General features: G+C 43.5%; 1 protein-coding gene across 3 annotated transcripts; it reads right to left on the bottom strand.

The window, feature by feature from the left end:
- C1QTNF4 (C1q and TNF related 4) lies at window positions 1–27,363 on the bottom strand. Of its 3 annotated transcripts, none has more exons than XM_052781960.1 (2): window positions 27,291–27,363; window positions 1–1,533 (listed from the first exon to the last, which is right to left on the bottom strand). In XM_052781960.1, exons 1-2 carry the CDS (start codon window positions 27,346–27,348, stop codon window positions 425–427), a joined length of 1,167 nt encoding a protein of 388 aa, XP_052637920.1. In that variant the 5' UTR covers window positions 27,349–27,363; the 3' UTR covers window positions 1–424. The 3 variants fall into 3 exon arrangements, 2 of the variants coding, with proteins under 2 accessions (XP_052637920.1, XP_052637921.1); XM_052781961.1 differs by lacking the exon at window positions 27,291–27,363 and adding an exon at window positions 21,004–21,337; XR_008234410.1 differs by lacking the exons at window positions 1–1,533; window positions 27,291–27,363 and adding exons at window positions 12,556–13,192; window positions 21,004–21,472.
- Window positions 27,364–27,431: the final 68 nt, after the last annotated feature.

Here is a 27,431-nt window from a genome sequence, read left to right as displayed (position 1 = left end):
AAATTTTACATCTTTTTAATTTTTATTACATTCATTTTCATTACATTTATTCCCTCCCCAGAAATGCAAGGAAAGTCACCACATCCTTTGCTTTCTGGATGCTGGGGATCTGCAGTAACATTACCGCAGTGGCTCTCCGATCCTCAGCATCTCACTACGCTGCCCCACCCCTGCCCCCAAACTACCTCATGCTTTATGCTTAAATCAAACACCAACACAGGACACACACATAAAACCTGTAAAGACCTTTCTATGGATGAATGGCAGACACGGCAGTGGCCCTGCAGACAGGGCACAAGCGTGCAGCATAGGGAAAGCACTGGACACATGATAGCATGCTCAAAGTAGAGGATGATATTTGAAGAGGAGCTAAACCCAAGTTCATGGCACCTTGGCTTTTCTTACGCTCCTTTCACATCTGCACCTAATTATTTGACCCTTGGGGGGAGCTGGCACCTGGAAGCCGCTTTGGCTGAGCCTCTGAATAGATCAGGAAGCCGGTGAAGGTGATGTACTTGCCATGGTTGCTGTAGGCACCATAGCCATCATGCTGATGGCTGTAGAGCCAAACGGTGTCCCCGTACTGCAGAGGCAGCATGATACTCTGGCTCTGCATCTCCCGCCTCTTGGAGTGGTTGTCATCATAGATCATGGCCTGCACCTCATTGTGGTTCTTCATAAGTTTCACTGACATAGTCTTAAAGGGCATTTTGCCAATGGTGAAGGAGAAATAGTATGCACCAGGTATACGGCATGAGAAGATGCCAGTGGAGGAATTGAAATCTTTTCCAATGTTCACAAACTCTGTGTCAAACGTGATTGGCTCATGCTGGGTTTGCTTGTCGTCTGTCCCCAGGAGACTTTGTGAGCGGGCAACAGAAAATGCAGAGCGAGGATCTTGTTCCCTGTTTGGTTGGTCAGATAAAACATGTCGCTGTGAAGCTTCATTCTGCTCTCTGGGAAGTTGCTGAATAGTGTGATGGTGTGGCCCCACCTCTTGAGAGCTAAGAGCATTCTGGAAGAAGGCAGAAGTGTCTGGATAGATTAGGTAGCCATTGAAAGTTGTATAGGGGCCCACATTGCTGTAAAGAGCATACTTGGGATCTCCATGTAAACGCAGCCAAACTGTGTCACCGTAGTCGAGCTGCAGCATGGCACTCTGGCTGGCTACCTTCCGTTCCTTGCGGTGATGTTCGTCATACACAATCACTTGCACTTCATTCTTGTTTCTCATCAGCATGACAGACAAATTTTTCTTTGGGTACTTCCCAACAGTGAAGGAGAAGTAGTAGGCTCCAGGGATCCGACAGCGGAACAACCCAGTCTTGGGATCAAAGTCATTGCCAATGTTCACATACACTTTGTCAAAGGTAATGACCATCTCAGAGCTCCCTTCCATGCTGCTGGTTCTGGCCACAGAGAAAGCAGAGCGAAATTCAGTACTGGTGTCTGCTGGGAAGCCATCTGTAGGCAGAAGAATCATGCAGCAAAGGAAACCAAACAGGATCTGAACCTTCAGTGTCATCATTGTATCTGAAAGGAAAAAGAAGCATATTTTAGCTGGAATTCCATTAATTTCCAGCTCATTCTCCAGTTGAAACCCCGACGTGAATCTTGCTAAATAGACATGAAGGTCTATGTCCAAATATGGAGAAGTTTCCAGTGCATTCTCTGATCAGTGCATGGGACCATACCTCAGTTCAGATCCCAGCATCATTTTGATATTTTCCTAGCGAGAGCTGGGTCTTTTTTCCCTGTACTCGTAAGAAGAAAAAGAATCTTCTTTGAAAGCCAGGCTATCCTCCAGCTTGTCTGTAAAACACTGTGTTGCTCACAATGCAGAGGGATCTCAGAGCTTGCTGGGGCTTTGCCAGAGCTCCCTTTTGTAGTGCTTTTATTCATAAGACCAAGGATGAAACAAAGCCCTACACAGACCCTATATTATACAACTGAGATACAGCTGAAGGGCAGGGAGAAGAGGACATATGCTCTAGAGGTTCCCATGCAGATGCCATTGCCTAGCACTGCAGTAGCTGTTTCACAGGATGTGGAAGCTGGAAGCCAAGTAAGTTGGTAGACCCCATTACTCACCATGAATCTGTGAAGAGTGTAAAGAAACTAGACCAAGAGGGAATGTTTGAGGAAGGAAGGAAGACAATGGAGAAAATGAATTAAATGAAAAAAAGAGAAGGAAAACAAAAGATAAATAGAAGGCAAGTCTCCCAAAGTATAGGATCCCTGAGGGAGAACTGAAATACTGAAAACGGGGAAACAACTCCCTATCTGGATAATAGCCAGAGAGAAAAAACTTCTTTGACCCTTAAAAAAGAGGGATAAGTTAGGAGCTAATGGGATTTTCTGCTTCTAGTTTCTGTGATTTTTTTTTGGACTGAGGCCAAAAATCATCTATTAGTGCTTTCAGGCTGAAAACAAAACTGTCAGTCATTCCAGTGAGAAGCTTCTCTCTCTGTCACCTCTCTGTGCTTATTAAAATATCATTCAGGCTGGGAGGCAACTGCCTGGTTTGCAGTCTGCCCCATCTGTCACCCCAGAACTGGTGCCTTGCCAGCCTGCAAACAATGAATTCACAGACCAGCAGAACAGGAGCAAAACATGCTACTCATTGGGGGGAGGGGTGAAGACAAATCCTGAATTAAAAAGGATAAAGGGGTAAATATTTGAATCAACTGGGATGGCCTAGTAATAGAAGTAAAGCGGATGAAACCCATGTATACAGTGAGGTGGCAATGGGATCCTGTTTTGGCAAGATGTGATACCTAGAATCACTCACCAACAGGAATTCAGCTTGACCTACAGTCCCTGCCCTTTCACACTTGAGAATAAAACTGAAATCTGAAATGCAGCTCTAACAGAAATGAACCCAAGAACGAATTAGATTCTCACTTAAGTACATGAAAGTGTCACACTAGCAAAGACGAAAAGAAATATCCATCCATGTCCTAATTTTACATTAGATGACTTCTCTCACAAACGTCTCGGTATTTTCCTCCATGCCCCTGAATTCAGAATGTTTTTCCTGACTTAGCCTGCTTCTCCTGAACACATCCATGGGACCCCATGGGCTGCAATGAAGGGTGTTGAGAGAGCTGACTGATGTCGTATTGAGGCCACCCTCTATCATCTTTGAAAGGTCATGGAGATCAAAGGAGGTCCCTGGTGACTAGAGAAAGGCAAATAATGCACCCATCTTCAGAAAGGACAAGTGAGACAACCTGAGGAACTACAGGCCAGTCAGCCAGTTAGCCCCTCACTTTGGTCCCCGGGTGTCCTGGTTTCAGCTGGGATAGAGTTAACTGTCTTCCTAGTAGCTGGTACAGTGCTACGTTTTGAGTTCAGTATGTAAAGAATGTTGATAACACTGATGTTTTCAGTTGTTGCTCAGTAGTGTTTAGACTAATGTCAAGGATTTTTCAGCTTCTCATGCCCAGCCAGTGAGAAAGCTGGAGGGGCACAAGAAGTTGGCACAGGACACAGCCAGGGCACCTGACCCAAACTGGCCAACGGGGTATTCCATACCATGTGACGTCCCATCTAGTATAGGAACGGGGAAGTGGGGGCAGGGATTCGCCGCTCGGGGACTGGCGGGGTGTCGGTCGGCGGGTGGTGAGCAATTGCACTGCGCATCATTTGTACATTGCTGTTGTCATTTTATTAGTGTTATCATTATCATTATTAGTTTCTTCTTTTTCTGTTCTATTAAACCGTTCTTATCTCAGCCCACGGGTTTTGCTTCTTTTCCTGATTTTCTCCCCCATCCCACTGGGTGGGGGGGAGTGAGTGAGCAGCTGCGTGGTGTTTAGTTGCTGGCTGGGGTTAAACCACGACACCGGGAAAATTATGGAGTGTTCTTTTTGGAACACATTTCTAGGCACAGGACATGACATTTAGCATGTGTCGATCAGCTGAGGGTAGATCATGTCTAACCAAACTGATTGACTTCTTGTGAGAAGAGACCAGTGGATGTCACTGACCTTTTAGCAAGGCTTTTCTACAGTCTCCCAGAACATTCCTGTATCCAAGTTGTGATGTTACAATCTAGATAAGTGGACTACTAGAGAGGTGAAAAACTGGCTGGGTTGTCAGGCTCAAGGGCTAATGTTTAATATTTAATTTCAGATGTCCTCTTTAATATTTTTTACCAATGACCTGGAGAAGGAGACAGAATGCCCACTCATCAAGGTCAGAGATGACACCAAAACAGAGGGTTTGCCAATATACTTGGAGGCACAGCTGCTATGCAGAGGGACCTAGACAGGCTTTCAGTAATGGACTGAAAGGAAATTCAGCAAGGATGAATGTAAATTCCTGTACCTGGGATGGACTAACCCTGCGTGTTGGTACAGGCTGGCAACTAACTGGCTGGGGAGCAGTGCTACTGAAAAGGATCTAGAAGTCCTGGAGAACAATAATTTATACCTGAGTTAGTGCTCTGCTCTGCAAGTAATGAAGGCTAACAGCATGCTGGGGTTCATCAACAGAAAGTTGCCAGTAACCACAGGCGGTGATTATTCCCCTTTAGTTGGCACTTGCATGACTCCAGAAGAGGGCAGCCAAGATGGCTGAGGTCTGGAGCACCTGCCCTATGAGGAGAGGTTGAGGAAACGGGGCTTGTTTAGCCTGGAGAAGAGAAAGTTTTGGGGGGATCTAGTAGTAGCCTTCCAGTACCTATGAAGAGGTTACTGAGATAACAGAGCTAGGCTCTTCACTGATGTTCATGGTGGGAGAATAAGAGACAATGGTCATAAAATCCGAAAGGGGAGGCTCAGACTGGATATAAGTAAAACAATTTCATGCTGAGGGCAATTAAGAATGGAACAGTTTGCCCAGAGAGATTGTGAGGTCTCCATCCTTGGAAGTTTTCAAGACCAGACTGGATTAAGCTGTGAGCAACCTGGTCTGCATTCAGTGTTGGCCCTGCTTTCAGCAGGAGGCCAGACTAGAGAGCTCCTAAGTCATGATTCCTGATTCTGTAACTGATTCCCATAGCTAGTGCCTTCTCACAGTTGAAAATTCACTCGCTACTAACCCTAGCCATGACAATTACATGGAACTAACCAGCTAATGGCAGGCCTGACAGACAGACTATCTTTCATCCAGCAAATTAATTTAAGAAAGCATTTTAAATGGAACTATTAAGCCATCACTAATTGCCATGCATCTGCTTCCATGCTGTTTTTATTTTTCCTCTCTTTGCCATCTAGTTTGTGAGCTCCTCAGGGCAAAGACTCTCTCTTCCCATGTCTGTACAGCATTTGGCCATTGCTGCCGTTTAAGCAATACTAATAGGCCCTAACATCGCACCAAGAACTAAATCCCAAACTGTCACACTGTGAGCTCAGCCTCTGGTTCAGCAGTATTATTTTTGCAGAGTGCAGAGTGCTACATCTAGCATGGCAGGCTCATTTCAGCTTCCAGCTTAGAAAACCAAGCCCTAAAGGCAAACTTATAAGGGCTATTAGAAGTTTCTGATTCATACTCATCCGTTGTTATTCCAGTGATCACCATGGTGTGGCTGCATGAAGAACCAGGATGACTGTGACATGGTGGCACGCTCTTGAGACAAGAAATGACAGGAAAGGATTTGGCATTTGGGTTTTTAGTCACAACAGCAGCCTGGTTCTAAAGCACTGCCTATGCTTTAGAGCTCGCTCAGTGTATCCAGGAGTCAGGAAATATACTGCAAGCACGTCACTGCTGGCCAAAAACCCACAAAAAGACAAAACAGTTTAAAAAACTCTGTAGTGAATCTGACCTTATGTTCCTTCAGATGTCCACTATCCTTTTTTCTGTCCCAAAGCTAATTTCTCTGTAATAAGGTTACTTATTAAGGGTTGGATCACTAAGTTACAGTTGCAAAGACTCTGCTGCTGCAGTCCCTTATTTATCAGCTCTTCCCAACAACTTACTGGCAAGTCGTTTAAACAAGGCAGTTAATTATGCTCTGTTTCCATTAGCAAGTTGTTTCCTTGACAGCTCCCACTCACCACTTTCAGGACTATTTAGGTTCTTTATCTTTTTAAAATAATTTAGAAAGTATTTAATAACTGCCTCTCACATGAAACCAGTCTAAGAATAATATGCCAATCATTAGGAAGACTCAGCTAGCTACAGGGCTGCCATAAACAGAGGCAACTCACAACAACTCTTGGACTTGAGTATCAGTGTAGTAAGTCTGAAAGATAAAGCTTCCAAAATGTTCTGTTGCTCCCCCAGCAAATGCTTCTGCTGCCCAAGTCTTTTACTGGGATAGCTTTCTTCCAGCAGGGAAGAGATAGCACCAGGGATGTGAGGCTGGCCATGGACACTGTGGTATCAGCCTTAAGTGCATGCTATGGTATAACTTTTAAAACTGCAGTGAGGTGAAAGACCCAAGCTAGAGGTGAAAAGTGGGTCTTCAGCTTGCGCTACACGGGTGTCATACATAGCAGCTGTGTTATTCTCATTACATTTACATATGAATCAGGGCCCTTTGTCCCCACATTCCTTACTGTAGTAACACCACAGAAGTATGCAATGAAATTAAGTAGACCCAAGGGATAAACAAGGTATGCTACTGCCTTTACGCTAGGCAGTACCAGCAGGGACAGCAGCCCACAGGGAAGAAATCGAGAAACTAATTTTGGAACAGGAGGCACAAAACACATGATGGAGCTAAACGTTCTCAAAGGCACTGACATTAAATTAATGACCTGAAAAGAAGGGGCTAAAATGGTAGTGACTCACATAGCAGAACAGGAGTTGCAAATCTTTTTTGAAAAGAAAGAGACATAATTCACCTTTTGCAGGACCCAGGAAACATTAATAGCTTTGTGCTTGCTGGAGATGATTTTTCTGTCCTGGAACAGAATCAATCCACCAGTGGAAAGACAATTAGCTTTACTCTTCTACTGAAATCCATGGATTTACAAAAGGACTTTCAATAATAGAAAGGTCGCTCCATTTCTAGACTTGCAGGCCAGATCTTCTTGTAAAACTCACACGGGTTTTCTTTCTATTCCAAAATATTAATGAGCTAGATTCCCTAGTCCTACCTGAGGCAAGAGTCCTCTAATTTCAGTGGGAGTTTTACCCAGAAGATCACTGAAGAATGAGACATGAAACAAAAGTGAAGCAGCGCAGTTGGATTAACTGTTAGTAAAAGTTCTTAAAATCCTGTAAACCACAAGAGCAAAGCCCTGTTTTTCCTAGCTCTCACACTAATATTTAAGGACAGCTGCAAATGTTTCAATTATTTGAATCAGTGAAAGCCTGTGTAATGAACAGCCTTCTTGGACTACAGTTAGCAAGATTTTTTTCCCCAGATACCACATACTGTCTGTTCCACTCATCCGATACAGATTAAGAGCATCAGATAATGATGCAAATGCATCACTTTTTCCAACATCAAGGAGAAATTTATTGTAGCAGATCCTCAAAAGCAAAATCTGTATAAGGAGTACTATGTGACAAAATCAGGGATTCACTTACGGCTTCGGCCTTTCTCTGCTTTTGATGAATGTGGTTTTTTGAACTCTGGAACAATCCTGAGAGGTAAAACATTTTCTGAAGCGTTTAGGATGCTTTTTGGAAACTATATGCCACACTTTGGATGACAGAACTGTATGGCATTAGTATAGAAAGTACTTAATTTTAAATGTTTCCTTGAATCAAGGGAGTCGTTTAACATAATAAACCAGCTTCTGTATACTCAAAGATCTGTGGAGAGACAAAAATTCTTTTGAAGTGCCTCAACTCCAGCCATACTCAGGAAAAGGAAATGGAGAGACTGTATTTTGGCATAAGCCTCTAATGTTAGCCTGCACTTCAGAATATTAATTAAAGCTGCTATATTTCAATGGAAGCCCTAACAAGTCTGTTTAAGATAAAATGATGTTGTATAAGATGATGTCTATTCTCTGATCAAAATGGAAACATGATAGTTCTGACATTTAAGAATTTTCTTCCTATAATAGCATTCAAGGAAATTTGTTACACATATTTGAAGTGCCAGGGTGACACACTGTGTCTTCTAGTTTTGGCTACTATGTATATTTAAAAAAATATTCATTTAGACAGTCAAAGTGGTATTTTAGTAGAGAAGACAGCTGAATAAACTCTAGGTGGGAGCAAGGAGTTATTCTAACAGACTAATGCTTTAAAATGTAATATAATTATTTTTACATCCTTCTCTAAATGAACAAATTACACAAATCCAACTCTCCACCACATACACACTCCTCAAGCAAACAAGACTAAAAGCTGTAAAGCAAAGAAAAATACTCTAACACTGCTCAGGAGTGGAAGAACAGAAAACATTGTTAGAATATTTGAGTTTAAACTGTAGTTCATAAAATGTGTTAATACTATCAAGTTGTTCTGTACACACAGCCAAACAAACTGTTGATAAGCTGTCATTGAAATTACACCAGCATTAAGTAGTGAAAAAAACTAGCCATTGCTGGGAATTTGTTCAGTGATAAATGGTTTCTGTGGAAGCATAGGCCAGAGAAGCCTGGAAACCACAGCTTGAGCAAGCCAGAAGTCTGTTGCTGTATAGTGTTTATTTAGCACTGCTACCTTTAGACATAAAACACCGAGACCATTTCAACAGTAGGAATTTTGCATGGATCCAGTTACAGTTATAGTAATGCCAAAGTTAAACCATCTCTTTTCCCACCTCCAAACCTAATTTCCTTTTTTAGCCTGGTTTATGTGTGCATTTCTTTCTCCTGGTGTGCACAAGAGATGCTGAGCCTGCAGCACAAGGCTTTGTTGAAGCATCCCATCTCTCCAGGAGGAACCGGATTGCTGCACCAGAAGGCAGATCACACTGGCATAAAGGATTAACAGAGACAGTCTGGCCTGGAATACCAGGAGGTATTTTGATAGGTAAAAGAAAGTAACTGACACTTTGGCAGCATATACCATAAAGATCTCAGTTAAGACAGAGAGAGAGGAAGGCCCCAAAAGGCCAGTGCAAAAGCTAGCTCTAAAGAGAGAGAAAGGCACAGAGACCTCAGAGAACGGAGTAGAGGGCAATTTTATTGTTCACGTGGCTGGGCTGGAAGCCATGTAGCGGGAGGCCTTTTTCACAGAAGTCCTGGTTTTTTTGCTTTGGCTGTGGAAGTAAAACCATATGAAGCACAGGGACACTGCTAGACAGACTGCCCCAGCAACAGACCTGCTGGAGTGACAGACACCTTATGAGGAAGAATGGTGAGCACAAGCAGTGCATTTCAGGCTATTCCAAAGGCAAATGGGAAATTATTATTTAAAAATGAATGAGAATTAGTTACAGGAATGATTTTATTTTAAAATTCCACCTGCCTTAAGATATTTAAACTATGGTAGTCTGCAAAGAAGCTGGTAGCCTGCTGAACTGCACGTTACTGGACTCCGTAGAAGAGCTTTTAAAAGATGCTTATAGTCTAGAAGACATAGGATAGGGGACATGGGTAATAACAAGCAAATGTAGCATAAGATTTTACTTTTACTATGCTATTATATAGTCTGGAAAAAACCCCAACCAAACCCTGCAGGATTAAAGGTGCTAAAATGAGACAGTCAGCAAATGAGAGTTTCATTTCATCATCTGACCAGTTGGAATCAACAAGCAAGATCCAGTTAGCACCACAGCAGTGCTAAAGGAGAATGTGAAGAGGAAGGTAATGGCTATACAGACCATGAGAGACTCTCTTAAGAAACAATGAGGGAGAAAGTTTAGAAGTGTTTGCAGAAGACATTTCTGAGTTGGAGACAAATACTGGGAACCTAAGGAAGATGCAGATGGGGTCAGCATCACAGACCACTCTTGTAATTTTTCTCTTTTAGTAAGAGTTTGGGCAGGAAAAAGATGAATGTTTTTCCCAAGAGCTAATGAAGCATGGGGACTTTAAGGGGTTGATAAAGAATGAAAAGGCTGTTTAGACAGCTCCACTGAACACAAGCTTGTTCTTAGGTTTTCCTGAAGTGGTAGTGTAGCTCACATCCTTCGGGACTTTTTTTTTTTTTTAAACATCTCTGCATTATAATCAATAGGGTAAACTGAGCCGTGAGTGACAAAGTGGAAACACTAGCTAGGCAGAATGACACTAGAATCAGTACTCTGGAATCAGCTCAGATTCTAACCCTTTATTCTTCCTGTCTTATTGTTACATACTGTGGCTCAGTTTTTCTACCCCACTTCCTTCCAGTGAAGGAAAGTTTAGCTCTTGGGATAATCCCCACTCCTCCTGTTAACAAATGGAAGTCTAGCAACAGTTCAGAGATTATAGGTAGGTATTTACAGTATTTACTATAGGTAGGTATCTACAGTATTTACTATAGGTAGGTATCTACAGTATAGGTAGTTATTGTCTGATTTTTTTTCAACCACACTTTCCTCTGTGCATCCAAGCAGCAGTTTCCTTCAATGCAGCTGAATGAATATTTTTATCCTCCAACCACGTAGACCAGGTTCCTATGCTGTTCTCAGAGTTGATGCCCTATTTGTCAATTTTCTTTCAGTCCTTGGTTGTAACAAATACTTATAAACATTAAAGGAAATTTCATCAGGATGAGAGTAAGTGTTCCAGTTAAACACTGGTTGTACTGGCTTTCCTTCCTGTTCCACACCGCCACTTTCATTCACATGCCCAGTCATCCAGCAAACCTGTCAGGTACAGCACCACCAGTTGGGAAAAATCTTGCAGTGATCCTTTCATGTTTTCCTCTCATCCCCTCATTAAGAATGAAACCAACTGTAGGTTTATTTGTCCAGGAACTAATAGGAACCTGTGGAAGCTGACACCCAAGAAGGAGCACTAAATAGGACGGTCTATACATTACAGGAATCACAACTTTTGTGTTATACCTTCCTGTTGAAGACTGTTGTACATGAGATTGCGGAGATATTATAAGAGGTATTGGAATGTGCGGTGTACTCTCAAGGTTTGTTCATTGTCCTCTCGGTAGTGGTTTTATGTCCTCAATTTCCTTTCTGTGAGTCTGCACTCCTGCACTTTGTATCAGCCAATATATGATTTTAATTTAACAAACAGCTACGTAAGGTCCTAATCAAAAAAAGGACCACGTTTTACATTTTCTTGTCTGTTTTCTTCTTTAGCTGCATACCCACACCTTCTCTTTCTCTCTTTCACTTGAGTGGGCACATAATTCTCATTTTTCCTGGAACTCTGTGCCTGCAGTTGTGGCTTCTGATCCATTCCCCCACTCACTGGAATGCTGCCCTCCGGTCATTGCTCTAAGACCTGCCACATCACCCACCTGGGTAAAAGCTAAAGGGAATGTGTTGCTTCCTTCTAGTTGATCATCAGATCACAAGTTAGGATGAGCCTGTGGAGTCCAGCAGTCATCCCCTACGGGAATTAAAGGATAGCTGAGTGCCAGCTGGGGTTACATGCAACGACAACAGAAAGCATTTTTGTTCCCTAGTTGTTTTGGGTTTGTGTGGTGGGGTTTTGGTAGCAGGGGAGGGGCTGCAGGGGTGGCTTCTGTGAGAAGCTGCTAGAAGCTTCCCCTGCTCCAAGCTGGACATGCCACTGGCCAAGGCTGACCCAGTCAGCGGTGGTGGTAGTGTGTCTGGGAGAACATATTTAAGAAGGAAAAACCTGCAGCGGAGAGCGCAGTGGGATGTGAGAGAAACCCCTGTGTAGACACCAAGGTCGGTGAGGAAGGATGGGGAGAAGGGGATGCCCCTGCAGCCCATGGTGAGACGGCAGGCTGTCCCCCCCCAGCCCACAGAGGGGAGCGGGGGAGCAGATGCCCACCTGCAGCCCGGGGAGAGAGGAGCCCACACTGGAGCAGGGGGATGCACCCCAAGATAGCCAGGACTCCATGGGAAAGCCCGTGCTGGGGCAGTCTGTGACTGAAGGACTGCGGCCTGCAGAAAGGACCCATGCTGGAGCAGCTCATGAAGGACTGCAGCCCGTGGAAAGGGCTTACATTGGAGAAGTTCATGGAGAACTGTCTCCCGTGGGAGGGACCCCACGCTGGAGCAGGGGAAGAGTGAGGAGTCCCGCCCCTGAGGAGGAAGGAGTGGCAGAGACAATGTGTGATGAACTGATCGTAACCCCCATTCCCTGTCCACCTGTGCTACTGGTGGGGAGGAGGCAGAGAAAATCAGGAGTGAAGTTGAGGCTGGGAAGGAGGGAGGGGTGGGGGGAAGGTGTTCTAAGGTTTGGTTTTACTTCTCAGTATCTTTGTTTTGATTTGATTGGTAGTAAATTAAATTAATTTTGTTTTTTCCCCAAGTTGAGTCTATTTTTTGCCTGTGACCATAATTGGTGTGATCCTCGTGTCCTTGTCTTGACCCATGAGCTTTTCTTTATATTTTCTCCTCCCCATCCCACCCAGGTGGGAGGAGTGCGCGAGTGGCCTCATGGTGCTTTGTTGCTGGCTGGGCTTAAACCACAACACTAGTCAAGTCTGAGTTCACTGACTGCTAAGAGCTGATACAGCAATGCAACCAAAGATGTTCACAAGTTGGGTAACTCTGGTCCCCCCTCTTGACTACCTGCAGTTAGCAGAAAACTTTTAGGAAGGAATAATTTCCCTTTGCTTGGTAGATCAACTTGTAACACTATGTTTCATCAATGGAAACATAATTGCTTTGGTCTTTTTATCCAACAAAGGCTGTCCTATAACATACTTTGAGAAAATATCCCATGCTATTGACTGGTATTTTCTGACAGTAGGCTTTGCAAAGCCATCTGAAAAAACTCTATCAATCATCTGTGCTGGGGCATTTACCTACAGGAATGCTGCTTTCCCTGGGAGTTTTTTTTCTTGTCTTGACAGGTTAAGGCAGGAAAGCATGCTGTCTTTTAACATCTGCCATCACACTCAGCCAAAAAATCACATTCATTTCTTTTCATGCCCTGCTGTTTTATTACTGTGAAGGTACTCAGAGGACACTGTGAATTGCACTGCAGTGCTGCTCTTCACTGCCAACATGCTGCAACATCTCAATTTGGAAATTCACTGAGCTCTAGTTTAGTGAAGAAGGTGATAAAAGGCATTAAGATCTGTGTCTCTTCCACCTCTGCTCTGGCATCTTCCTTTCTGCTCCTCCTCCTGCTGGGTCAGGACACAGGCCTGGAGCTGGAGAACTGAGAAGAAACAAGCATCATGTGCTCAGCACCAAAGCAGAGGCCAGCATTATTCCAGAATGAAAACTCTGCTCTGTCAAACTCTGTTTGGGGAAAGGGAGCTGTCAGTCAAAGTCCACATATGCTAATGAGTCTTTTTTCTGGTCCTGTTCTCTAATTGTCTGACATGACAATCCTGTCGCTTTCATACCCAGTGAACTGGTAGACAGATCAAGAAACAATCATTTAAAGAATAATCATTGCTTGTGACTACCCCTATTTTTGTCACCAGACAGTCTTTTGAGACCCAGACTTCCCCTGGGTGATACAGAAGTTCTTGATTAACAATGTGCTCTTCAATATCAGTTGCTTTTCATGAATCAGGTTTATCAAATTCTTGGCCCAGTAGCAGTCTTTCTTTTATGTCTACAGATACACAGTTAAAAGTAGCAAAGCAAGTTAGCAAAGTTAGTCATTGTCATGTTTGTTAATACTGACCTTCACAATCAGCAATGTGCAGTTCCCCACTTCCAGTGCTCTTTCCTGCCAAATCCCTTGTAATGAGACCTCTCTGAGGAATGCCTGTAGACAGCTGGAACCTGGGCCCTTTCAATTTTTTAACCATTTTACTAACAACTATTTCTCAGAAGGCTATAGGTGGTGCAAATGAGACATCCCAAGGCTGTGAATTGATAGCTGATACCTTCAGGAAAACCCCAGTTTCTGCTTCCACTTTTAAAATTCTATTTTGGTCCAGGGATTTAATCAGCTTGTCAACTTCTTCAACAGTGAGCTATGAAGTTCCTCCCTTAAATCCTGTACAAGTCAAGCTTTCACAGTTGTGTTTTTGTACTTGGATTTTTCTGTGACAATCTGACACAGAGGTGCTGCTGCCCACAAGGCAGAGTCTACTGCCCTGGCTGGAGGGACAGTGAGAAGCATTTGCTGAACAATCTCCTCAATACACACATAGTTTTACAAAGTTTTCCCATATCTGCTTTCTGGCTTTATATTGTTTCCAGTATTTAAAAAATGCCAGTCCCCTCATAATGGCAGTAGAAATGCTTGTGTGACTATTTCTGTAAAGCTCCATCTGCACTGGGAAGCTGCTGGTAAAAGGCTTTGGCATTACCATCAAAAAGCGCTGCTGGACACTGCTGTTCACTCATCAGTTCCTCATTCACAGTGCGAAAGTGCTCAGAGCCTGTCAAGTGTTCTCAGATTCCAGGCTCATCTGCGTGACCAGCCAGTTTCCTCCTAGGCAAAATTGTCTTTGACAGCTTGAAGCTGCTACCTCTGATTTTTGCTTATAGGAAAGGAATTTTGCTAAAATACTGAAATAATGACTGCAGCAACCCACTGGCAGGTTTTATGTAACTTTTAGACGCTAACTGGACATAATATAAAAGAAAAAAAAAGAATTAACATGAAGGGTATGGCTGCTCTGAACACTGTTATGCAGATGCTTTATTTAAAGCAGGCTTGGATATCATTACATTGCATTAAATACACAGCTCATACTGACAGAAGTGCCATTTGCAATAGCCTACACAATTTCCTCACAACCACATTGAGAAATTTCAGCCATGCACCCTAAACCCAAATGTTCACATTCGGTTCATATTCAAGCCAGTTTTCCCTCTACTCAAATTCTTTCAGCCCTCTACCTTCCTTCTAGCTACTTCTGTCTAACACCTTTCCTTTTCAAGACAATTATCAACAGCTTCCAACAGACTACCATCTGCAGAACCCACTCCAGCATGTTCAGTAGTTTTCTGCCCAGCCTGTCTCGGATTTCTTCCCAAGTTTCCTACAGAACAACCCCTCCACCTTGTTGCCTCCTCCTACTAGTACAAAGGAGATTTTTTACATCAGCTACCCTTTGCTTTATCCCCTTCCAGAACCACCTTATTCCAAAGCTGAATCTCCTTTAGCATTGGGTCACAGTAAGCCTTCTTTTGGATACCCTTTCTGCTTCCCAAATAAAGACTCAGTTTCATATACTCATATAAGAAGTAAAGAAAGCAAAGGGAAGGATGGGAGAAGGAGCGATGAAATAAACTCAGGCAAAGCAATACAAGCTAACATGAAGCACTGGTGAGTCCTTGGGTGGAAGGGATGTGAATTTACTTGGAAATATCGGGGGCATCAAGTGACCGGCTTTCTAAGCAAATAATTATTTTTCCCAAAGTGTTCAAGCAGCAATGGAAGATGGGGGTGAGGGGAAAAGCAATCAGAGCTTATATGGTGTCACATCTCCCAGAGTAAATCAAAATATGAGGATTTCCATTAATTTATGGATAATTCCAGTGTAAGAGTGTTTAAATGACACCAGATTATAATGTTAATATGCTACAGTTCACTGAGCAACAGCTCCATGAAAACAGCCTTCTAAAAAGCACAGCCTAATTCTTCATTTTCTCCTTGTTTTGTTCATTCAACACAGATTCTTTCCAGCAGTTGCTTTGCAGACTTTCAGTTCCAGAGAGTACCTGTTTTCATAGAAAAAATTCCCTATTGCCTGGTTGGTATAAAAACCACTCCACTCCTCCCAGTATGTCTTTAACTTCTCCAAGAGCTTTTCTTTTTGTCTGAGTGGAAAGGTCTAAAGCTTGTGGAGAGAGAAAAGTCCTTCTACCTTTACAGAATTAAAAAATTCTTTGGTTGGACTCAAAACATTTTCTATTTAGGATCTTATGTGCAGCTCTCCACTGCAGCATCCAAAAGAGTTGATCACTGCTCTCTTATTTCTTTCTACCTGTCTCCTCACAGAGATCCAGCATTTTTTCACCATGCACAGGGGACCGTCTGTTCCATTTATATTAAACAATATATGTTAAACCGTGAATACTACAGGACCTAGATTTTCTCTCCCTGGAGAAAGGCCTAAAGACATCAATTGTAGAACGATGCTTTATTTTATTCCTATTCTGAATTCCATTATTTTATTTAATTTTATCTCTAAAATAGCATTTTTGGACTACTATCTTTCGTTCAAGGAGTAAAATACTAGAAGAGTTTATATTTTCAGTTCAGATGATTTTGCTAACTGCTAATCCTCATTCATTTTTCTTCTGTATCATTGTTTTCAGCATTCATAAACTCAGTCAAGCATCTGCTCCAGGGAAATCAGAATGTCCCGTTCCCTATGTCTTCTTCAAAAAGAGAGACCTCTTTTAACCAGCTTCTAGTAAGCTCTTACTTTTCTTTCAGGCTCTTTTCAGGAAGAGCTGCACTGTGTTCTTGGTGCTGTGCTACCCCTGAATATCAGATAAACATCAGAACAGGGACCACAGACAGCTTTTATTTCATATACATGAAATGAGCATGTTGCCTTCATAAAATGATAGAAGAATGGTCTAGAAGAGAAGTTGTCAGATAGTCCAAGGTGCTTTCCCATGATAGGATCACTAGCCTAATTTCATTCTTCACAGATAATTGTCTAACTTGTTCTTAAAATGATGGAGTCTTCACAACCTCCCCAGACCAAATATTCAACAGTTTTTTTATTCCAGGTCCTAGAAAATTATTCCTGCAGTCTAAAATAATCTTTCTTTCTGCTACTTCTTGCTTTCTGCTCCATCCACCATGAGCCCAAAGAAAAGATCATTCCCTCCTCTATTTTGTATCTGAAGACTGTAATATTCCCCTGCCAGCTTTCTGGTCTTTGGGCTAAATAATTTCAGTTATTTCAAATCATCTTGCAGGTCACGTTTTTCTGACCTGTGATGAGTCCTGCTGCCCTTCTCTGGACTCTCTCCGACTGAATCGCACCTGTCTCGAAGTGTAATAACCAAAACTTCACACAGCTTCCAAGCTGAGGCTTTAGCAATGCAGAACAGAGCAGGATTGCTTCACATGTCTTCCAGGCTATATGTCTTTTATATATCCTAGCAAGATGTTTGCCTCCATTTGCAACAGCATGACGTTGACTCATGTTCAGCTTGTGATCTATCATAACACTCAGATTCTTTTCTGCAGAGTTGCAACCTAGTCATTTACTTCTCTCTTGTGCTTATACAGTTGATTTATTCCTGCCTTATTGTAGTACCTTGCATTTATCCCTACTGAATTTCATCCAGTTCTTTTCCTAGCAGTTCTTCCAGTTTGTTGGAATAATTTTGAATTCTGATCTTTTCCTCCAGCATATTTCAAGTCTCACAGTTTTATGTCCCTCTCTTTATATTACCCACTCTTTATATTACCATCCAGGTCATCTAAGAAAACACTGAACAAAACCAGATCCAGGACACACCGACACAGCTATCATATCAGTTTTAAGCAGCTTGTGGCCTCTCTGAAGGACTGGCATGGACTAAAAGCACACAGATTATGAGCTCTGAATCTTCTGATATTATTTAAAGAAGACCTTCCTGTTCAGAAAATCATGTTTATCCAGTTTATAGCCTCCTTCACCTGCTATGCTCTGTGCCTCACCAAAGCAAATATTTAAATTAACGTGCAACCACAGTCAAGAATCTCAACTTTTACTTAAAAAAACCCAAATCACATCTCTCACTCCCACAAATATATTTTAATATGTAAAATGAACAAAAGCCGGTTCTGTTAGAACCTGCTGGAATACTGAAACAATGAATGGGAAGGATGTGACCAGCTCTCTTCATAGACTTGGGGATATATTAGACATGTTGTAATTTTTTACATTCACTGTAGTTAGACCAGCAGTACACAGTGGAAGGGATGCACCGAGGCAGCTAGTTGATTTCAATGGACTAAACATTTTCTTTGCATCTGCCCTTGACCAAAGGACTGCAGGTTCCTTTCCCCAGAGCTCAAATGCCGGCTGTGGTGGTCACAAGCAGGCACATAACAGATAGTAAGCCTTTGTGTATGGAGTAAAAGGAATAAAGCTGATCTGGTATTCCTCCTGACAACAGTGGCTTGACTTTCTCATCTGGCTCTGGCTCTCATTCCAGTAACCACTACCATAGTGTCCCCAGATTCCTTAACCCAATATGGATGGTTTTCCTGGCACTGTGGCTGAGGCCCTGGCACAGCAGAAAACATGCATGGGATGAATTAGCCAGCTGGAGGGTGAAGAGGGAGAAATAGGACATTATGAATTTGTACTGGTTCCTAGTGGGGCCCTAGTAATCAATTATTAGCCTCTGGAGTAGCCACTTACTGCTTGCTCTGTGATCATCTCCTGATTCTGGCTGTGTTACCTCTGCTGGAAACCTCAGACCTTTGATTAGATACAGCAGGAATTCCTCCTTTGTTCTCTAACCTGTCTGGAGGAAGTATGCAACTAGAGAGAGGCTTTACAGGGACAAGAAAGCACTCAGAGGTAGACAAGGGATTGACAAGAGAGCCAGCAGCACAGCAGTTGTGTATTACTGGCTTATCTCATTTGGGCATCAAGCAAATTTCCTTTCTGGTGATAGGGGCAAAGGAAAAGGTAAAGGAAAGCTGAAAGGAAAAACAAAGTCGTGACTGTATTTCAGCTTGGATCTGCTGGGCAATGGGATCTACACTAAATTTCTGGGTGTCAATCAAGAAGTAAGAGCTGAAGCTTTTAATCTCTACTGGGTGAAAATTGCAGTCAGTCTTTCAAATACCGTATGATGAACTACCAAATTGCCAAGCCTTAATATGTCTTCCAAGATAGAACAAAGATCCTCACCCCTACAGACTAGTCAGTATCTGTAATTCTAAGGCAAGTGGAACATCATTTTCCTTAACTGTGCACCTTGGAGTAGAACGTACACTTCATACGTCGGGTGTTTAAAAGGATGGGTGAATGGAAGAGTTTGGGAGTAAAACCCATCAGATCCTAACATCTGACCTCAGATGCTGATAACAAAACCCTAGACTTCAGCATTTTTAAGACTTTAGCAATTTTAAGCCCTATTTTTTGCTCTATTCTCATGCCTTAGAGTCAATGTAGAGATGAGCATCTCTTGGAGGGAGACGTTTCTCAGCTGAGAATATTATATTCTCAGAGGTACTCTCCATCTTGGAAATCTACGATCACTAGCAGATTAGTTCATTTCAATGTTCTCGGCCTATAACTAACCATAAGAATGTGGAAATTTTGGCTGAATGACAGTGATCACTTGGAGGCTCACTGCATGTTCACTTTCCACAAGCACTGGCCTCTTTTTCTTTTGGTCTTCGTATTATCAGGTGCTATGCACAGAAGGTTCAAACTATATTGGCTCTTCACACCTTAGACATACAGTATTTCTCTGTGTGCCTGTGTTCATCTAGATTACTGTTTGATACAAGAGTGAGTATTCCAAGAACTGGCGATCAACAGTCGGCCTTGCCGCTGTTTGGAAATACGTCTATCATTAAAATGGAGAATATAAAAGCTATCATACACCTACTTGACTACAGGTCACAGTATAGTTATCCTGTATTTCCATAAGTACAGCTGCTGCCATTGTGTGTCCACCCAGCCTCCTGTATTTGGAAAACATGAATGGTTCTCAGTTTATCAACGAGGACTCTCTGGAGAGCACAGCACAATGGACAGATGATCACACTAGTAAAACATAAATAACAACAAATGGGATTCCAAGTTTTGCTGCCAAATCTCTGGTTCCAATGTATTTCATTTCTGCATCTGTTTCTTCATCTACAAAACAGCAAATGTCTACCACACTGACAAATTATCAGATTTAAATCAATTCCATGTTGAAGCCATAGGTTCTCCATTATGGAGACCGAATGTACTTCGAAGATGTTGCTTCTTCCAGATGGAAAATACGAAACTCATTTGTAGAGCCTAGTCCACTAACCATTCAGTACTCTGAATTGCGGCTTTTTAGAGGGGAACAGGATGAATGTAGAGGGTAATGCTGCCCTACTGGGAATCCTCATTCTTCTTTGACATACCTTTTACTGCCATAAATTAACCCTTAAGAACGGCTAGACAAGCAAACTGCTGCCATATGCCTAGATAGGATTACAGCCTCATTGGCAAAGTATTTCAAAGTCTTGTTACACATCATGTCCCTGGAGAAGAGAAACTGCAGAAGGTTGCAATAGCACCAGAATGAATAATTGAAGCATGGCTCATTCAGTATGTGCATAAACCGAAGGGTCACAATGCTGCCTTCTAGTCAGCCGGCAGTGCAGAACCTCACCGAGTGTCTGACAGAAACATTGTCTGGAGATGCTGACCCACTTCCCTGGGAGCTTTTGGGGAGTGGGTTGAGGAGATGACTGTAGGATTGCCAAGTACACAGAGAAGGATTAAGCTAGATAATCTGACAGAAAACTCTACGTTACAGAATCAGTCGCAATGCTACTCTCGGGAGAACCCTTGGGACTCAGTTCTCCCAGGAAACTACAGTAGAGAACCATGCAAGATTAATACTATTTCCCACCTGGGAAACCGCCCCTGTGGGAATCTTTCTGGATGCCCTTCCCCACGGCCGGCCCCTGGGACGTTCTCCAACCTCGGCTCGGTGCTAAGCGAGGCCAAAATTTCAGACCCTTTCCCACGTAAACCCTAGCCATTTAATATTGGAAATAAAAGGGACGAGGGAGGGTAGCTCAGGCGTTTCCCGCTGTTGTCCAGCTCCTCAGTGGGAACGGAGAGGGAGCGCAGCCCTCCCGGGCGACCGTCCGCACCCTGCCCGCCGCCCCCGAGGGCCACGGGCTGGGGGACCGCAGCGTGTCCCGAGCGCCCGCCTTCGCAAGCACCGCGGCCGCCGCCGTGAGAGCCCCGACGGCCCTTCTGCCGCCGCCCGGGGCACCGCTCCGTACGGACGGCCTTTCCACAGGCGCCGCCGGGGACAGGCCCGCCCTCGCCCCCCTCCCTCCTCATCGGCCCTGTCCGGCCGGGGAATCCCGATCTTCATCCCCGGCCCTTCAGGTGCAGCCCGGCCCCGCCAACAAGCGGGTGTCCGTCCCCACCCCCCCCACCCCCCCCGCGGCACGGTACCTGCTGCCGCCCCGCGGTGGCGGCTCCGCGGCGGCGGTTGGCGACCGTTGGCGGGGCGGTTGGCGGCCGTTGGCGGCGCGGGGCTGTGCGCGGGGCCGCGGCGCTGCCTGCGCACTGACAGCTCCGGAGCCGCGGCGGCGGCGGCGGCGGGGGCCGGGGCTGGGGAGGGGGGCTCGGGCACCCGGGGCTCCGGCGCCGAATCAGTGACGGGAGGAGGGCCCGAGGGCGGGCGGGAGAGGGGAAGGGGAAGGGGAAAGGGAAGAGGGGGGCGGCGGGGCGAAGGGGCTTGGAGCCCCCGTCACAGCCGGCGGCAGCTCGGCCTCCGGGAGGCGACGACGCCCGCGGGCGCTGCAGGGGGGGGGAGGAGTGTGACACGGGAAGGGGCGGCGGGGCGATTGCGGAGGTCTGAGAAAGCCGGGCTGGGCTCCCCGCTGCCTTCCCGGGAGGGGAGGGCGCTGGAAACCGGCGCCGTGGGATTATGCACCAGCCATTCACCACGGCCGCGTCTGCGGCGGCGGAGGGAGGCGGCGGTTGGGGCGGGAGGGGGGGGGCAGCGCTCCCACCCCGGCGATCCTCGGGCAGGTCGGTGAGGGAGAGGTAATAGCGTTAGTTAGGCGAAAACGATGTGACTGGGGGAAGCGACACGCTTTTGGCTACCCAAGACCATGCTCATGCCTGACCTTCTGCTCTGGAGCGTTGTGGGTCCAAAAGCTTGTGTGTAGACCCGCTGTGTTGTTTGGTCCAGCAAAAGCTCGTACCTCTCTCTAGAAAGCTTGGCTTGCCTTAGATCATCACCTAACAACAGCAAGGCTACTTACTTGTTCCTCTGAAGGTCGGCACTGATTTTTGCTGATAGCAAAATAGCAGGCTTTTCACATTACTGTTCTGTGTTGAAGAGCAAATTTGGGGTTTTGTAAAGCACGTTTATTGTTAGCCCTGTAAAATCTAATGTTGACTTCCACAAAGAAGATGTAAAGATCTGAATGTTTAAAAAAAGTTCTAGTTCACCAACGCCAAAGGTCTTTCCTATACCCACTGGCTATGGGAGAAATTTAGATGCCAGTGTACTCATCTCAGAGTACAAATAGGGCACCGAGTAATGCTTCACCTAGAGGATGGTCCAGCCTTTGTTGCCCTGTGCTGGCATGCTCTGCTTTCCAACCTCCATCTCCACTTACCCCTCTTGTGGCAGGCACCAGGACTTTCCCCTGTTGCAGCAAGTGCTGGACTTGAGTACTGACACATTTGAATCAGTTTTCACATAACCCCTTTCCACTCCCCTCCCTTCCTCACGAGGTGTCAGAGCTTATGTGCACCCATGTACCAGTCACGAGGCTGATGCCCACAACAGACAGTGAGAGAATGAAAAAAAAAAGGAAAAAGGAATAGCTTTCCTCAGAGAGGAAGAGGACTGTCAGATGGAATGACCAGAAAGCCATTTCCTTTTTAGTGCAGGATGCAATTTATGGCATAACAAGAACTTCCTTCCACTCTTTTCCCCAATAGCATGTCTAACGTGGTGTGCACATCATACTAAACACCTGCCACCATGCAAATCCTCCCTAGCTCTCCACCCATCAGTGGCTGCATCGTCCCTATGTTATATCTTTCTCCTTCTCCCCTCCTACAGAGCAAAACAAAGGGGATGATGACAAACAGAATGAGATATGAGAGAGTTAAAGCCTAACCCTCATGTGGTTCTGGTAACAGCTGTCAGCTGAACAGTATCCTGGATGGGCTGGCATCCAGCTGGTACTGCTGGCTAAAAATATTTTGTTCTCTCTTAACAGCTTCTTTACACATTTCAAAGGACAGATTACTCAACACCCAATTTGCTGCTTGTGGAGGAATGCATGGACCACTGACTCCCAGGAGATGAGAATGCTCGTCTTGAGCATAGCCTAGACAAATGCATTTCTTTTAATTGTGTAGCAATGATAGCAGTGATGAGTAATTTATCAACAGTATGATAGAATTGCCCTTCTAAATATGTATGTTGCCACCAGTGTCAAAGTGATTGAGTACTACGATACTACAGTATTATAAATTAGGCATATATTTTGCATTGTCCCATGTAATCCAGATGAACTGCCTCTGCCAGTTGTGCCTATGCCTCTGCCAGTTTTTCTTTCTCACTGGGGCAATACTGCTACATGCCTTCTCTGCCCCAGCTGAGCAGAGGCAGAGGGCTGAGAAGGGGACTGTGCTTCTACCCAGTAGCAGCCAGTGGATTTACTCCCTTTCCCTGGAAAAGTATTGAAACAGAGCAGAGCTGCCTTATCTGTGGGTCCCTATAGGAAGGAGGCAGGAGAATGAAGGTAGAGGCTTTGTGATGGGAAAGGAATACACTTCCCAAAAATGGAGAAAAGAAAAAGGAAAAGTGCTAGACTTCCTAGTTCCATCTCATACTGTTGCCTTCACTGCAGGTGAAAGTCTTCCCCACAAGGACATAACCCTTGAAGCCCCATAGGTTTACTGGAATGCTTTTTTGGTGTTAGTATAATGAAAATTCTCATGGCATAACTCATTAATAAATGGCAGCCTTAGAAGTGTAAGAATCAGCACTACAAAACTAAGTTCAAGACTCCCTGGAAAGGGCTGCTCATATTTATTTTAAATAAAACTGATTTCAGTTACTTGCACTCATTCACTCATTCACTCATATTCACAAGCACCAAGAGGTGTGTCTAAGTGGTCTGCCTAGGACCGTGTGTGTGTGTGTGTGTGTGTGTGTGTGTGTGTGTGTGTGTGTGTGTGTGAGAGACACATAGGAGAGGGGACACTAGCTATTGAGTCCTGTCCTTGGTATGTCTCTTAGGTTTGTCTTGATCAGGCACAACAAACCATAATTTGGAGAAGCTCTTTATATCCTCTGGGAGTCAAGCAGTCATTATGGCATGATTATGGCCTCAGTTTTGCATTCTTCATCCTTCCTAATTCTTAGGCAAGGCTGCTGCCCATCGCCTTTGTTTTCTCATTCTGGGTATCTTTATTGCTGTCTTCCTGTTGAGAGAACAGGAATGGCCCCTGTGATGTATTGAAACCTTGTTCCCATCCTCCTGTTATCAGACCCCAGGCTTTCTGCTACTAAGTCATCTTTGATGTGGCCTTATTGGAGTGTAGACCTTCTGGTCTTGATGTATGCATATTCTTTATTACCAGTTTTATTGCTGTTGATTGTACCTTTGGTAATCAATATGTGCCTTATCTTTAATCCTTGATCTGTATTGTATCACTATAAAGATGAGAAATGTCAAAGTAAGTAGTGATTCAAACAAGCCTAAGGATTAAAAAGAATACCACAAGGATATGTAAAGACTCACTAATAGGCAAACCAACTTATAGTGGGACAGTATAAGGCTAAAAGAAATAAACCTATGTGGTCCATTTTTGATGTGGTAATGGTTAACAGTGAGGTACCTTAAAATTCTGTATTAGGCTGCTGCTGGTTTGTATATTTATTACTAACCTGGAAATAGAATGATCAGCTATTAGCAGATGGCACGACTTGACTTACTATGAAGTCTCTCAACAGCAAAGAAAAGTTATCATCAATGACTATCATGGGTGAATAACTAACAGGATTTTTTGAGAGCCCACCTGCAAATCCTGTTCTTGGGAATGAAGGAATGTGGTGAGCTTTTGTTTGGTTTGTTTCTTTTCATGGTCTGGCGTTCTGGGATTCTGAATAGTCTACTTAAGGGAGATATGGATGTCGTTTCCTTTAGAAGAATTCAAAGCTTGAGCCTTGGGGTCATTGATCATATCAGGTATCTGGAGTGTGTTGTAGTGGCAGAAAGCCAAGAGGGGAGATATTCTGGCTTTGTTGAAATCTGGAGTAGGTCCATCTAGAAAGGTAGGTCAGAGGGAAACTATGATTACTACTCTCCTCTACTACTGTAGAGGAGTAGCTGTATGCCATGTGCAAAAGTGAGGAGGGAACAACAGTTGTGACCAGTGCTGGATGTGCTGTGTTTTCCTTTTTTGCTAATTGAAAGAGATTTTTGGGTGGTGATGTGGTGCAAGCCAGAAGAAATGCAGCATAGGTTATGTTCAAGTGATTGAAGTGTAATCCTGGGTACAGTAGGAGCAAATCAATGACTTAATTCATTTTCATCAAGGACTTTAGTCCTTGAATGACTAAACTGGGAATCATTGGCAGGGGTCACAGAGAAAATGGTCAGCAGCAGAAAACTACAGAAAAGCAGAAACCTATGTAGCTGACTGGCAACTTATGATACGAGGTGAAAAAACATCTGGAAAACACTCAGCTTACTGAATAGGTGTTAGACTCTCAGCAAGTCACCTACTGAGGAACTTGTCTGGCAAAACGTAACAGAAAATTGCAGGAGATATCTGATGGGAGTTCTTGCAAGAAGGTGAGCAATAGCTGCTGGTGACTCTATGACAAAAAAGGCAGATGAAGCCAACAGCACAGTGATAACAGGGCAGCAGGCTGCAATTTTGCTGTACTTGATAGACGTGAATGCTGATCTTTTTCACTGGAGAAGCAGCCAGGAAGACACAAAATTGACAACAGAAGAAGAAGGTAGAAAAAATTGTTTGAACTCAGTGTATGGCACACATAAGGTGTTAAAGAATTTAAAGAGAAGAAATATTTCACTTGTTTATCTCCTAATGCTAGAGCCTGAGAAACAAGGATTAAAAAAAAAGACAATTCTCGACGATAAAAAGATATTTGATATAACTGACAACACTGAAATGTCAGAATGGTTCTCATGACTGGAACGTTGAGGGCTCACATAACGTGTGTAGGAAGGAAGGTGTGGTATAATTCCATGAAATTTAAAGTTCTGCCAAGCATTTCACTATGACCAAATGGAAAAAGAACATCAAAAATCCTCCTGAAAGAAACTAAGTATTTTCCCATATATTTGAAGAAGTTAACATATGTCAGAAAGGTGTACAGCTCTGAATTCCACTGGGACACCTACAGACACATAGACAGGCCTTGTATATACTCAGCAACAGATTAGCTGACACCACAACCAAATCTATCTTACTCAGTCAGGAGAAACAATCAAGTAAGCAAGCAAGCAAACAAACAAACAGTTTGCCTAAGAACTAATTCTTATCCAACTACCCAATAAGAAAACAACACCTTGCCAGGTACTGTCTTTCCCCTTTCTCTTTCAGTCTTTGTCCCTTTTCCTTACAAATATTCTGGAAAATTTAATCCTTTCACATATTAATAGGATACAAGTGAATATCATAACCAAGTCTTAAATGGTTACGTTCTGTAGTATTGCCCCAGTATCAGCTTCTAAAGATGAAGATCAGTTAGCATATCCAGGTAGGAAAGATTAACAATACCATTGTACTTGCATCCGTTCAGAAGCCCAAACAAAACCCCACAATTTGTAGATGGTAACTATATAAATACAGAGGCAATTATTTCCTTAATGCATAAATATCTTAACTAAAATGGTATCCACTGACAGCTAATTTCAGAGTTTTTTTAGTGTTAATAAAAATTGTCTGAAATTATTAAGAACTCACAGATCTTTTTACAAAAGCATGTTTTATGTCCCAATGAAGATAGTATAATTCTATATTTTAGGCACAAAATAAAACCACATTGAAGTCATCCTGTCCTCAGTGCGTACCTCTATATATGTACCTTTTGTTTTCCTGCCAGTCTCTTGAATTAAATTCTTAATTTTGTGGGCATTTACCCACAGCAGCTAAAATTACTTTTCAACTCTGAGCTGTTTTCCCAAAAATCTGAGTATTAAACTGTTTATCCTCATGCCAAGAGACTAACCAGAACATAAGAGTCAAAGAAGCTGAGAAAAGTCTTTACAGGATCCTTTTCAGTAACTAAGTTGTTCAAAATCTCAATTTGACAGTCTGCACATTATCAGAACCCTGCCATATTCCTCACACCTATGTGGGTTTAAGATTTGATTCTTCACATTTTTTAAATTCTGTAAATTGACAAATTTTTATTACTGTCAACTCTCCTTTAGGCATCCTTGGGATTCAAGATCTCTCCTTATTCGTTGAAATTATAAAACACTCTGCCAAGCTATTTTTACTGATAGCAGCACACCTGGGAATTTCTGAACCTCTGTGAATATAACTGAAGAAAGATAAGCAGTGCTGGTTTAACCAGTAACCTCTAACATTTTGCAATTTTTTCTTGTCCCTGAGATGTGTTCTTAAATGTTTCAGGATGAGTATTTAGGCTGTCATCTGGTAACCCACATTAGGAAACAAATTTGTTTGGAAAATAGTCCAAGAAAAAAAAGAATGCAATTCATCACCTGGATGAGTTCCCTGGTCCTGTTCATTGTGCATTTCCACAAACTGCTGTCCTGGCATCTGTCAGAAATCAGGCATCGGCAAGGACAGCCTGAGGCAGCATTGCCAATAGAAGAAATGTTTGTCAACTGGCATCCTCAAAT

This window comes from Harpia harpyja, chromosome 3 (assembly GCF_026419915.1).
Source record: "Harpia harpyja isolate bHarHar1 chromosome 3, bHarHar1 primary haplotype, whole genome shotgun sequence".
In the NCBI taxonomy this organism is placed as follows: Eukaryota; Metazoa; Chordata; class Aves; order Accipitriformes; family Accipitridae; genus Harpia; species Harpia harpyja.
This window is presented reverse-complemented; position numbering and strand designations above follow the sequence as displayed.

Bases quoted from the DNA above. Each gene is read 5' to 3' on its own strand.
- C1QTNF4 (XM_052781960.1), bottom strand. From the start codon at position 27,348: ATGCCAGGACAGCAGTTTGTGGAAATGCACAATGAACAGGACCAGGGA. The intron at 1,534-27,290 runs GTGATGAATTGC...TTTTCCTTTCAG, and splicing joins GGACCAGGGAACTCATCCAG to ATACAATGATGACACTGAAG.